The sequence below is a fragment of the Lucilia sericata genome, unplaced genomic scaffold (assembly GCF_015586225.1).
Source record: "Lucilia sericata isolate MDLA Ls3-8-SP2 unplaced genomic scaffold, ASM1558622v1 Contig000359F_arrow, whole genome shotgun sequence".
In the NCBI taxonomy this organism is placed as follows: domain Eukaryota; kingdom Metazoa; phylum Arthropoda; class Insecta; order Diptera; family Calliphoridae; genus Lucilia; species Lucilia sericata.
Genome location: NW_023994378.1, coordinates 88,933 through 102,500, shown reverse-complemented (window position 1 = coordinate 102,500; position 13,568 = coordinate 88,933). Strand labels below are relative to the sequence as shown.

The 13,568-nt window shown below is 32.0% G+C and overlaps 2 protein-coding genes across 3 annotated transcripts in view; one reads left to right on the top strand and one right to left on the bottom strand.

Annotated features, from left to right (window-relative positions):
* The window catches only part of LOC119604069 (Krueppel homolog 2), a 10,918-nt gene extending 5,812 nt beyond the window's left edge, over positions 1–5,106 (top strand). Inside the window, exons 1-4 of one of the 2 annotated variants that reach the window (XM_037956495.1) lie at positions 1,063–1,155; positions 3,877–4,340; positions 4,399–4,532; positions 4,603–5,106. In XM_037956495.1, the coding sequence (XP_037812423.1) occupies positions 3,897–4,340; positions 4,399–4,532; positions 4,603–4,825 (801 nt within the window). In that variant the 5' untranslated portion in view covers positions 1,063–1,155; positions 3,877–3,896 and the 3' untranslated portion in view covers positions 4,826–5,106. Of the gene's footprint in view, positions 1–1,062; positions 1,156–3,876; positions 4,341–4,398; positions 4,533–4,602 lie in introns of those variants that run through there. The other variant, XM_037956494.1, reaches the window with a different exon arrangement.
* Positions 5,107–5,713: 607 nt separating this feature from the next.
* LOC119604076 (beta-1,3-galactosyltransferase brn) lies at positions 5,714–13,017 on the bottom strand. The gene is made up of 2 exons (XM_037956506.1): positions 12,994–13,017; positions 5,714–6,971 (listed from the first exon to the last, which is right to left on the bottom strand). The coding sequence occupies exon 2, from the start codon at positions 6,881–6,883 to the stop codon at positions 5,810–5,812; it is 1,074 nt and encodes a 357-aa protein (XP_037812434.1). The 5' UTR covers positions 6,884–6,971; positions 12,994–13,017; the 3' UTR covers positions 5,714–5,809.
* Between the last annotated feature and the right edge of the window lie 551 nt (positions 13,018–13,568).

Here is a 13,568-nt window from a genome sequence, read left to right as displayed (position 1 = left end):
GCAATAGTCTAGTCTATAGTTTAGTCTATAATCTGGTCTGTAGTCTACATTATACACCTGTCTGTAGTCTAGTTTATAGTCTAGTCTACAGTTTAGTCTCTAGTCTGGTCTATAGTCTTGTCTATAGTCAAGTATGTAGTCTAGTCAATAGTCTTCACTATAGTCCAGTTTATAGTCTAGTCTAGTATATAGTCTAGTCTATAGTCCAGTATATAGTCTAGTCTATACTCAAGTCTATAGTCTTGTCTCTAGTCTAGCCTATAATATAAAGTCTAGTCTATAGTCTTGTCTTTAGTCTAGTTTACAGTCTAGTCTATAGTCTAGTCTATATTCTATTCAATAGTTAGGTCTATAGTGTAAAGTCTAGTGTATAGTCTTGTCTATAGCCTAGTTTATAGTCTAGTCTATAGTCTACTCTATAGTCAGGTCTATATTCTAGTCTATAGTCTAAGCAATAGTCTAGTCTATAGTTTAGTCTATAATCTGGTCTGTAGTCTACATTATAGACCTGTCTATAGTCTAGTCTATAGTTTAGTCTCTAGTCTGGCCTATTGGCCAGTCTGTAGTCTAATTTTTATATATGTTCTCTACCCATTATTTAATCGAATATTTAGTTCATTATCATATTTAATTAACCCTATTTTTTGAAAAAAATTCATTAAATATTCATACATAGTATAATTTTGTTTTTTTTTTGCCTTTCTTTCCAACCGGCTTTTTATAAATTAAATTTTATTTCTCTATACTCTACTTCCACTTTTATGAGTTTTATAATGTTATAAAAAAAATAATTTTTGTTTAAATTTAATCGCTTTATAGATAAAAACAATTTCTAATGATAACATATACTGTAGGTTTGTGTGTTATTTAGTTATTCGGAAAGGTCTGTTCATACACTTATTATTTGCTTTTTTTATATCTACGTACTTTCTCAGTTATTTGCCTTAATTTTTGGTTATGTATGAGTAGGTACCTGCAGTTATTTACTAATGTTTTTATATCAACAATTGTTTTTTTTTGTAACAAATTTTCGTTTTGTATTTTCGAGTTTTAAGTATTAGTAAGTCGCCGTGTTCGGTTGTGGTGTTTTTAATTCTAGACAAATATCGAAACTCGATTGAGAAGCTCTCTTTACTAGTAATAATATAAATAAATGTATGTTGTGTTTAAAAATTATTATTATTTAAATCATTAAAAACTTTTAACAAATTTGAATTGGAAATTATGTAGTTGGAATTCTAGAGTAACTTTACGCTTAATAATAGGCCTGTTATTATAAACTTTTTTAAATTGTTTTAAATATTATTGTTTGTGATTAAATACATGTTTTGTTACGGTTGTATGATAAATATTTGATAAACTTTTAATAAACGTTACAGTTCCAAAGTTATTGATTAATTTTTTTTATTTTGTTTCTTCTTACAAGTGTTATTTGTGTTGGTGATTTAGTAAAGTGCAAAGCTATTGCTTAGGCGGATAATAAAGCTGTGAATCTTTGGACAAATTTCATGTTTATATCTCCCAATATCCAGATTATAAATTAAGAATACTATAGACTAAACTATAGTCCAGACTATAGACTAGATTATAGCGCAGTCTATAGACTAGGTTATAGTCCAGACTATAGACTAGAATGTATTCCAGAGTATAGACTATTGCCCAGACTATAGACTAGACTATAGCCCAGACTCTAGACTATAGCCCAGTCTATAGACTAGACTATTGCAAAGACTATAGAATAGATTATAGTCCAGACTATAGACTAGAATATAGTCCAGTCTATAGACTAGACTATTGCAAAGACTATAGAATAGATTATAGTCCAGACTATAGACTAGAATATAGTCCAGATTATAGACTAGAATATAGTCCAGACTATAGACTAGAATATAGTCCAGATTATAGACTAGAATATAGTCCAGACTATAGACTAGACTATAGACAAGACTATAGATTAGGCTATAGTCTAGACTATAGACTAAACTATAGTCTAGACTATAGACTAAACTATAGTCTGGACTATAGACTAGACTATAGTCCAGACTATAGACTAGACTATAGTCCAGACTATAGACTAGACTATAGTCCAGACTATAGACTAAACTATAGTCCAGACTATAGACTAGACTATAGTCCAGACTATAGACTTGACTATAGTCCAGACTATAGACTAGACTATAGTCCAGACTATAGACTAGACTATAGTCCAGACTATAGACTAGACTATAGTCCAGACTATAGACTAGACTATAGTCCAGACTATAAACTAGACTATAGTCCAGACTATAGACTAGACTATAGTCCAGACTATAGACTAGACTATAGTCCAGACTATAGACTAGACTATAGTCCATACTATAGACTAGACTATAGTCCATACTATAGACTAGACTATAGTCCAGAATATAGACTAGACTATAGTCCATACTATAGACTAGACTATAGTCCAGACTATAGACTAGACTATAGTCCAGACTATAGATTAGACTATAGTCCAGACTATAGACTAGACTATAGTCCAGACTATAGACTAGACTATAGTCCAGACTATTGACTAGACTAGTCCAGACAATAGACTAGACTATAGTCCATACTATAGACTAGACTATAGTCCATACTATAGACTAGACTATAGTCCAGACTATAGACTAGACTATAGTCCAGACTATAGACTAGACTATAGTCCAGACTATAGACTAGACTATAGTCCAGACTGTAGACTAGACTATAGTCCAGACTATAGACTAGACTATAGTCCAGACTATAGACAAGACTATAGTCCAGACTATAGACTAGACAATAGACTTGACTGTAGAATATAGTCTGGACTAAACTATAGTCCAGATTATTGATTAGACTATAGATTAAACTATATTCCAGACTATAGCTCAAAGTGTAGACTGAACAATAGACTAGAATGTAGACTAGACTTTAGACTAGAGTATAAACTATAGTCCAGCCTCTAGCCTATAGATTATACAATAGACTAGACTGTAGACCAGTCTATTGATTAAACTATAGTCCAGACAATGGACTATTCCAAAGTCCAGACTATAGACTCGACTGTAGAGTAGACTATAAACTAGACTGTAGACAAGACTACTTTAGAACAGAACAGAACTTAACTATAGTCCTGACTATAAACACGACTGTTGACTACACTATAGTCCAAGTTATAGACTAGACTATAGACAAGTCTATAAACCAGACATTAGTTCAAACAGAACTGAATTTCAGAATTGCTTTCGTTGTAGCGATAGTAGTAAACCGCGTACACTGATTACAAACAAATATAATTTCTTATCATATTTTAAGTTTTTCCACTTATCTATGATAATTATAATATTAATACAATATCAATTAGATTACAAATTTAATTGATAACAGATTACTTCGAAATGTCATTGCTAAACAAAAAAGTTTAAAAGAACTAGTTCCAGAAAAAACACTTAAATGAATTGGAAATTATATATCCTTCTACCGGTAAAAATAGCGAATTTTGAAAATGTATTGACAATAATACCTTTCACTATAAGTTTCTTAATATACAACTTTTATCTAAAAGCTTTTCTTCCTTTTTCCCATACAACTTTTTCATAAACCGCTTTTCACTGAAAACTTTTATCATAAAACATCTTTTTCCGAAAGAGCTTCCTTTGTATGAAAAGCTTTCATCAAATATAAAACTTTTTTCCATAAAAAAAGTTCCTTATGCACATAAAGCTTTTTTTAGTAAAAGCTTTACATAAAAAGCTTTTTTCACTTATATCAAATGTAAAACTTTTTCGAATAAAAGCTCTTTAAACCTCTATTATTAAAATATAATAAATTTTATAAAACATACTAAATTTTAACATTTCCTTCATTTTCTTACAGATCAAAACAAACATAAAAAAATGAGTAACGAAGCAGAAGATCAACCACAAAACTCAACAAACTCATCAACGACACCACCACCACCCCAACCATCAGCCAATGTACCCGCCAAAATGATTGAACACTTTAAGGCCAACAAAGTTGATGGTGCCATGTGGTTTTTGCGTTTATTGGGCATTGTTTTTGCCATGGGCTATGTCTTGCCCATATTTGGCAATCAACAGAGCGCCTTCAATAAAGTTTTACTCTCAAATGCTGCCGTTTCGGCATTACGTTTACATCAACGTTTACCCTCCTTTACATTCTCACGTGAATTTTTAGCACGTTTGTTTGTTGAGGATTCATGTCATTATCTCATGTATTCATTGATATTCTTTAATGTACAACCAACACTATTGATACTAGTGCCAATAGTATTGTTTGCTGTATTACATGCCTCCAGTTATTCATTGAAATTGTTGGATGTAAGTGTTTTCTCGAAAAGAAACAGTTTATAAGAAGTTAATGTGTATTTTGTTTTAGATTATTGGCCAAAACTCCTGGTGGGGAGCACGTTTCTTAATCTCCTTGGTGGAATTTCAGGCAGCTAATATTTTGAAAGCCGCTTCTTTCTCCGAAATCTTTATTATGCCCTTGGCTGTTGTCTTGACTTTTATGTAAGTTTTTGTCTTTTTATTTTAATTTAGTTTAAACTAATGGTTGTTTTTTCTTTTATTCTTATAACAGGGGCAGAGCTGGCCTTATGACTCCCATTGTCTACTATCACTTCTTGGTTATGCGTTACAGTTCTCGCCGCAATCCCTATACCCGTAACGCCTTTGCTGAATTACGTATGACTGCCGAAAGTCTAGCTGCTCGCTCTCCTCCCGTTGTGGGGAAAGTAGTACGCGGTGGCATTGCCTTTGTCAATCGCTTAGCTCCCGCACCCCAACCTGCCCCAGCGCAATAATTCTAATTCATTTATTATATATTTTTATACATCCCTTTATGTGCAACATATGTATTTTAGGAATATGTATTATTCATTATTTGCGTTTAATCGTTGATGAACAAGTTTTTATTTTTTTAATCATTGAATAATAATTTTAATATCATCTGATCAGTACTTCCTTTTCTTAAAATATTTCACACTATTTATGGTTGTTTCTCTTAACTTATTCCTTTTTCATAAATTTATATTACGGTTTCTTTGAAATAAATCTTAAAAATGTGTATTTAATTATAAATGAATGAATTGTTTTTTGTTAAAAACTTCTTTCTGGCAGCGTTGAAAGTCATTTTGTTGTAAAATTATTATAATTATGTATTTTTGAAAGGTATTATAATTCTTATTTTCATTATTACTTAATAATTACATTTAGTTAACAAGTAATTGTATTGAATTTTAATTGAAATTTAAACGAAAGCTAAATAAGAATTAATAATAAATTATTGACTTTATTTCGAAATAAAATTTTGTCGTGGGAACAGTTTAAAACTTAAAAAAAACTACACTAATTGAGTTTTATTTAATTGGACTTTTTTTATTACAAAATTCTAAATTATTATGTTTAACTTTTAGCAAAGTTAACAGAGATAAAAAGTTATAACTGAAACCTTTAATGTTTCGTTATTTTAAATACTTTCGCAAATTCGTTTCTGTTTAAAGCTGGACATCATTACCTCATTGTAAAAAGGATACTTTAGTTAGCAAATGATATCCTCTAATAATAGGATTCATTCTTTCTCAGCAGTGCTTATAATTTATTGAAAACAAATATTAATAGCCGCTTATTTTAGTTTGAAATTTATTTTAAAACACTTCTTCGCATCAATTCCTTAAAACACTTTACACTTCTCTGGTGATATGATAGATTCATAAAATACTTTCTTTTTTATTACTATGTTTTTTTTTTTAAATATATTGTCTCTTATTAAACGCTGCTCCCACTAATTAAGCATAATTTGCCGAACGACATGCATTCCAGGTTCTTTCCATTTCAACACTATCGTCAAATTCATGTGAAGCTATAACAAAACGATAACTATCGGGACCGCTAAAACGGGGACGATGAAAATGAAAGTTACCACAGTGGGTCAAACTAATGCCGGCCTTAAGAGCCACCAAACCCAAATAGATATCATCGAAACGAAAATGTTTTGTATATTGACTCACATAGTAGAGATCAATGGCAGCAGCACGGGATAAAATAAAAGCTCCCGCCGTTACATAAGGAGGCCACTTATTAAAAGGATACTCTTTGAGAGTAACATGCCATTTACTAAATTTGTGACGTAATGGTCGTGTCTGAAACACAAATCCTCCAAAAAGTCTTTCATGTTGAACTTTCGCCTTATGCTCCCACATGCTATTAAGGGAAACAGCATTCTCTGGATAGAGAGTAGGGTGGGCTATGAAACGTAAAACATTCTTCATTGATACATAATAGTCGTCATCGACAAACATATAGTATTGGGCCTTTTGGCAGTGTTCCACCACCCACTTGAGACCCATCATAGTCTTAATGGTATTATTAAAATAAGCATCTATAAAATCTGATTGTACTATATCGCCATACTGTCGAGCCTCCGAGTCTGCAATATCCATCAAGGAACTGCTTGTACTGGCACCCAACAGAAATACTCTTCTTACATGAACATCGGAAAAACGTTGTTCATAACCCCAGGTACGTCTAATGGCATCGCGTCTCTTTGCATTGGGCAATGCTGATTTTATCAGTAATGTCAGTTGTGGTTTCTCCGCCTTGACCAAATCACAACGTCGTTGATGTAAATATGTATAATTATAAAAATTTATAGGCTTTGGCACAATTTCACCGTCTTCTAGGTGTGTTCGCTTATTCCGCATAGCTTGGGCATATTTTAAAACATCTCCCTCCATAGGATAGTGGAAGTATTTATCATATTGCAATTCGAAAAGGTGTGTGAAAACACCCAGGAAATCGAGTAGAAATATACCTCCTATGACGGCAGCATATTTGTAAATGCGTTTATTTTTGGTTTTCATGTCTTTTTTAAACTCTTAACTTTTATTTATTAATTAAATTAATTTTTCGCAACATCACTAAACAGAAACAAATACTGCACCCACAACACTGCACAATGAAAACAAAATAAAAAAAAATGCCTCCCACAGCTGTCAAAACAGCTGATTGCTGTAATAACATAGGCTGACTCGTGATTCTTTAGTTTTAACAACAGGGTGATTTAGCATATTGACTTAGAGTTGTTATTTTATATTTGTAATTTGAATTTTTAAATGTTTTGCAGATTTTATATTAAAACGCAATTACAAATGAAGAAAACTTATAACTGAACAAGATCTAAATTAGAGATGAACAAGAATTCAGCTAGAACTAAATTAAAACTGAATTAGAACTGAACTAGAACTGAATTAGAACAAAACTAGAATTGAACTGGAACTAAATTAGAACTAGAACTGTACTAGAACTGAACTAGAACTGAATTTGAACAAAACTAGAACTAAACTAGAATTGAACTGGAACTAAAATAGAACTAGAACTGTACTAGAACTGAACTAGAACTGAACTAGAACTGAACTAGAACTGAACTAGAACTAGAACTGAACTAGAACTGAACTAGAACTGAACTAGAACTGAACTAGAACTGAACTAGAACTGAACTAGAACTGAACTAGAACTGAACTAGAACTGAACTAGAACTGAACTAGAACTGAACTAGAACTGAACTAGAACTGAACTAGAACTGAACTAGAACTGAACTAGAACTGAACTAGAACTGAACTAGAACTGAACTAGAACTGAACTAGAACTGAACTAGAACTGAACTAGAACTGAACTAGAACTGAACTAGAACTGAACTAGAACTGAACTAGAACTGAACTAGAACTGAACTAGAACTGAACTGAACTAGAACTGAACTAGAACTGAACTAGAACTGAACTAGAACTGAACTAGAACTGAACTAGAACTGAACTAGAACTGAACTAGAACTGAACTAGAACTGAACTGAGAATGTATTAGGTAAACGCTTTGAAAAATAATGAGGTTACTTTTTTGAACTATAGTAACAGCGCCAGCAATATCTTCCTTAATCACATCCAAAGGCTTTAAGGTTCTAGTAAGGCAAATACATAATAAAAACTTTTTTTACTTTCATCTTAGTTTTGTGCATACATATCGATTACACTCCAAATCATTAAAATATGTCTGTCATCAGCCACAACAACTCCCACCCAAATCACAATTCTAAGAAAAAAATTAAGAAAAACATGGTGGTGGAAAATCCTATAGAATGGCACAGTAGCAATGAACTGAAAATTATATTAAAAGCTTTTTTCTTCTGCTGCTGTTACTTTTCATACCAAAGAAAATTTTCCAACGAAATACGGAACTGTGTCAGTGTCAATGACCGTTACAAAATGTTCGAAAAATGAACACATTAGTGAAATGGAGAAAAAACACCAACAAAATGACTTCTACATGGCGAATACGAAAAAAATAAATATAAAAAAAAAAACACTTTTCATTAAGAAATATGAAACGAAAACTGAAATAATGCACAATTAATATTAAATGGGAATAATTTATTAATAATAAAAAAAATAAGAACCCCAAAAAAAACACAAACAAAAATATATAATAAAATAAAACTAATGATTTCATAAAATAACAATGAGCTGTATAATATTGTATTACAAAATATGAATAATAATGAAAATAAATAAAAAATCTGTAAAAAATCTAAAATAAGAAATAAAAAAACTTTTTCAAAGTTTAATGAACTTTTGTTATAAATTGAAAACTACTCTATAAAACGAAAGTGTTTTATTTATAGGGGAAGTGGATGGAATAAGTATTTTCAATTATCATGGAAAATATTTTGATTTATTTGGGTTCTCATTTAAAGTAGATTTCAAGTATTTGAAAAAAATTAGAAAAGATATCAATTAGCGAGTTATTTTTTGGTTTTTTGTTTAACACTTATGGGAAAAAACAAAATGTTCATTAATTAGTTTTATTATTCTAAGCAGTTTATTTCTAGTTCAGTTCTAGTTTAGTTCTAACTCAGTTCTAGTTCATTTCTAGTTCAGTTCTAGTTCAGTTCTAGTTCAGTTCTAGTTCAGTTCTAGTTCAGTTCTAGTTCAGTTCTAGTTCAGTTCTAGTTCAGTTCTAGTTCAGTTCTAGTTCAGTTCTAGTTCAGTTCTAGTTCAGTTCTAGTTCAGTTCTAGTTCAGTTCTAGTTCAGTTCTAGTTCAGTTCTAGTTCAGTTCTAGTTCAGTTCTAGTTCAGTTCTAGTTCAGTTCTAGTTCAGTTCTAGTTCAGTTCTAGTTCAGTCTAGTTCAGTTCTAGTTCAGTTGTAGTTCTAGTTCAGTTGTAGTTCTAGTTCAGTTGCAGTTCTAGTTCAGTTGTAGTTCTAGTTCAGTTGTAGTTCTAGTTCAGTTGTAGTTCAGTTCTAGTTCTAGTTCAGTTCTAGTTCAGTTCTAGTTCAGTTCTAGTTCAGTTCTAGTTCAGTTCTAGTTCAGTTCTAGTTCAGTTCTAGTTCAGTTCTAGTTCAGTTCTAGTTCAGTTCTAGTTCAGTTCTAGTTCAGTTCTAGTTCATCAGTTCTAGTTCAGTTCTAGTTCAGTTCTAGTTCACTTCTAGTTCAGCTTCTAGTTCTAGGTTCAGTTCTAGTTCAGTTCTAGTTCAGTCTAGTTCGAGTTCTAGTCAGTTCTAGTTCAGTTCTAGTTCAGTTCTAGTTCAGTTCTAGTTCAGTTCTAGTTCAGTTCTAGTTCAAGTTCTAGTTCAGTTCTAGTTCAGTTCTAGTTCACGGTTCTAGTTCAGTTCTAGTTCAGTTCTAGTTCAGTTTCTAGATTCAGTTCTAGTTCAGTTCTAGTTCAGTTCTAGTTCAGTTCTATTCAGTTCTAGTTCAGTTCTAGTTCAGTTTCTAGTTCAGTTCTAGTTCAGTTCTAGTTCAGTTCTAGTTCAGTTTTAGTTCAGTTCTAGTTCAGTTCTAGTTCAGTTCTAGTTCAGTTCTAGTCATTCTAGTTCAGTTCGATAGTTCAGTTCTAGTTCAGTTATAGTTCAGTTCTAGTTCAGTTCTAGTTCAGTTCTCGTTCAGTTCTAGTTCAGTTCTGTTCAGTAGTTCAGTTCTAGTTCAGTTCTAGTTCAGTTCTAGTTCAGTTCTAGTTCAGTTCTAGTTCAGTTCTAGTTCAGTTCTAGTTCAGTTCTAGTTCAGTTTCTAGTTCAGTCTAGTTCAGTTCTAGTTCAGTTCTAGTTCAGTTCTAGTTCAGTTTCTAGTTCAATTCTAGTTCAGTTCTAGTCAGTTCTAGTCAGTTCTAGTTCAGTTCTAGTTCAGTTCTAGTTCAGTTCTAGTTCAGTCTAGTTCAGTTCTAGTTCAGTTCTAGTTCAGTTCTAGTTCAGTTCTAGTTCAGTTCTAGTTCAGTTCTAGTTCAGTTCTAGTTCAGTTCTAGTTCAGTTCTAGTTCAGTTCTAGTTCAGTTCTAGTCTAGTTCAGTTCTAGCCTAGTTCAGTTTCTAGTCAGTTCTAGTTCAGTTCTAGTTCAGTTCTAGTTCAGTTCTAGTTCAGTTCTAGTTCAGTTCTAGTCAGTTCTAGTTCAGTTCTAGTTCAGTTCTAGTTCAGTTCTAGTTTCAGTTCTAGTAGTTCTAGTTCAGTTGTAGTTCTAGTTCAGTTGCAGTTCTAGTTCAGTTGTAGTTCTAGTTCAGTTGTAGTTCTAGTTCAGTTGTAGTTCAGTTCTAGTTCAGTTAGTTCTAGTTCAGTTCTAGTTCAGTTCTAGTTCAGTTCTAGTTCAGTTCTAGTTCAGTTCTAGTTCAGTTCTAGTTCAGTTCTAGTTCAGTTCTAGTTCAGTTCTAGTTCAGTTCTAGTTCAGTTCTAGTTCAGTTCTAGTTCAGTTCTAGTTCAGTTCTAGTTCAGTTCTAGTTCAGTTCTAGTTCAGTTCTAGTTCAGTTCTAGTTCAGTTCTAGTTCACTTCTAGTTCAGTTCTAGTTCAGTTCTAGTTCAGTTCTAGTTCTAGTTCAGTTCTAGTTCAGTTCTAGTTCAGTTCTAGTTCTAGTTCAGTTCTAGTTCAGTTCTAGTTCAGTTCTAGTTCAGTTCTAGTTCAGTTCTAGTTCAGTTCTAGTTCAGTTCAGTTCTAGTTCAGTTCTAGTTCAGTTCTAGTTCAGTTCTAGTTCAGTTCTAGTTCAGTTCTAGTTCAGTTCTAGTTCAGTTCTAGTTCAGTTCTAGTTCAGTTCTAGTCAGTTCTAGTTCAGTTCTAGTTCAGTTCTAGTTCAGTTCTAGTTCAGTTCTAGTTTCAGTTCTAGTTCAGTTCTAGTTCAGTTCTAGTTCAGTTCTAGTTCAGTTAGTCAGTTCTAGTTCAGTTCTAGTTCAGTTCTAGTTCAGTTCTAGTTCAGTTCTAGTTCAGTTCTAGTTCAGTTCTAGTTCAGTTCTAGTTCAGTTCTAGTTCGTTCTAGTTCAGTTCTAGTTCAGTTCTAGTTCAGTTCTAGTTCAGTTCTAGTTCAGTTCTAGTTCAATTTCTAGTTCAGTTCTAGATCAGTTGTAGTTCTAGTTCAGTTCTAGTTCAGTTCTAGTTCAGTTCTAGTTCAGTTCTAGTTCAGTTTAGTTCAGTTCTAGTTCAGTTCTAGTTCAGTTTCTAGTTCAAGTTCTAGTTCAGTTCTAGTTCAGTTCTAGTTCAGTTCTAGTTCAGTTCTAGTCTAGTTCAGTTCTAGCCTAGTTCAGTTCTAGTCTAGTTCAGTTCTAGTTCAGTTCTAGTTCAGTTCTAGTTCAGTTCTAGTTCAGTTCTAGTTCAGTTCTAGTTCAGTTCTAGTTCAGTTCTAGTTCAGTTCTAGTTCAGTTCTAGTTCAGTTCTAGTTCAGTTCAAGTTCAGTTCTAGTTCAGTTCTAGTTCAGTTCTAGTTCAGTTCTAGTTCTGTTCTAGTTCAGTTCTAGTTCAGTTCTAGTTCAGTTCTAGTCCAGTTCTAGTTCAGTTCAAGTTCAGCTCTAGTTCAGTTCTAGTTCAGTTCTAGTTCTGTTCTAGTTCAGTTCTAGTTCAGTTCTAGTTCAGTTCTAGTTCAGTTCTAGTTCAGTTCTAGTTCACTTTCATTTCAGTTCTAGGCAATTTAATTGCTAATATAATACCTCGAAGTTAGAAGCATTTTACCTCCAAATTAATTGAGGAAATGTTATACAATAAGATGTCTTTAATGCCTTTATTGTTCTTTGTAAATATGTAATTCTTAAGTTTTACATGTAAATAATGTAGTACATTGATCCGAAACAAATAAAAAAACAAACAAAATTTTTTAATTTATTAACATCTTGTGCCCTGCCCTTTCTACATCTAACCGAATTGTTTATTACTCGTATTATTATGATAGTTTGTTATAGTTTCTTCTTTGACTTAGAAGCCACTTAATAAAACTCCGTATATTTTCATTTTCATTCAAACATTATCATAACATTTTAGTGGAAGACTTCCACCCACAGCAAACAGAAAAAGAAAATAAATGTGTAATACACTCAAAAAAATTATAAAGTTAGTTGAGGGCAAAATTCAAAAGCGTATTTTGAAAAATAAACTGTAACAAGATCTAAGATCCATATAATCAATAGGATCTTTTATCTGTAAAAATAGCGAGCTTTATCCTATTATTATTCTTAAGAACTTCGATCTCCAAGAATTTGATCATTTAATTTCTCTCAGTTTACTGTTTTACAAGTGCAAGTGGTGGGTGGTAGTTGTTTTTTCTTCTTTCTTTTGTTTTCTTCCTACACTACTGTGGGGTAGTTGGGCTGGAAAACTTAATTTTCATACATATTTCATGTTATTGGTCTGGCGGTGGTAATGAACGAAAAACATTTTTTTTATTTCATGTTGTTGTTGTGTTTTTCTTGACATGTTTCTTTTTTAGTTGTTGTTCTACAAGTAATTCCTTAAAATTTCCTAAGACTTTTTTGTTTTTGGAATTTAGACCAAAACCACCAAATAAATGCTTAATATGTATGAATGAAAGACTCGAGAATGAAGAAAAAGAGTTCAATGAACTTTAAAAGCTTTTTTACTTCATTCCAGCAAATATGTTGTAGTTGGTTGACGTTGTTGTCTTTCCTTTAAGTATTTATAGGGTTCGTATGGTGATGATGATGGTGGTGTTCAAGACTCACTTTCAATTCTTTTTCGTAATGGAAAAGGAATGAGGGAAAAATTGCTGAAATATAAGAAATATAAAAGAGTCAAAGCAAACAAAAAATATAAAAACAGAGAAGTTTATATTAAAAAAAATAAAAATTATGGTCATGATGAGTATGACTCTTGCAGAGGAAGGGAAAGAGCAGTGTAATGACACAAGTAGGCTGTAGGAATATTTAAACTTATAGCAAATTTTATGAAACATTTTTGATGAAAATGTCATAGTCTTCTTAGTGAGATTGATGGACATGTTGTAGAAGTAGGTATATATGGAAATTTCTTCATTACTTTAAGCATTAAGGGCACCTTGACGTTATGACATTTCAAATTTTGCTCATTTCAGAAAAAAATATTCGATAGTAATTGTCAATATTCCGAAAAACATATGACAATTTATCTCACAATTTATTTCATATTTCAGTGCTATATCGGGAATAATAATTATATTAAGAGTTACTGTATGGGATCATTGCGGTGATAGCCACTCTTCGGTACTTCACTTATAGTTCAGTTACAGTTCTATTCTAGTTCAGTTCTAGTTTTATTCTAG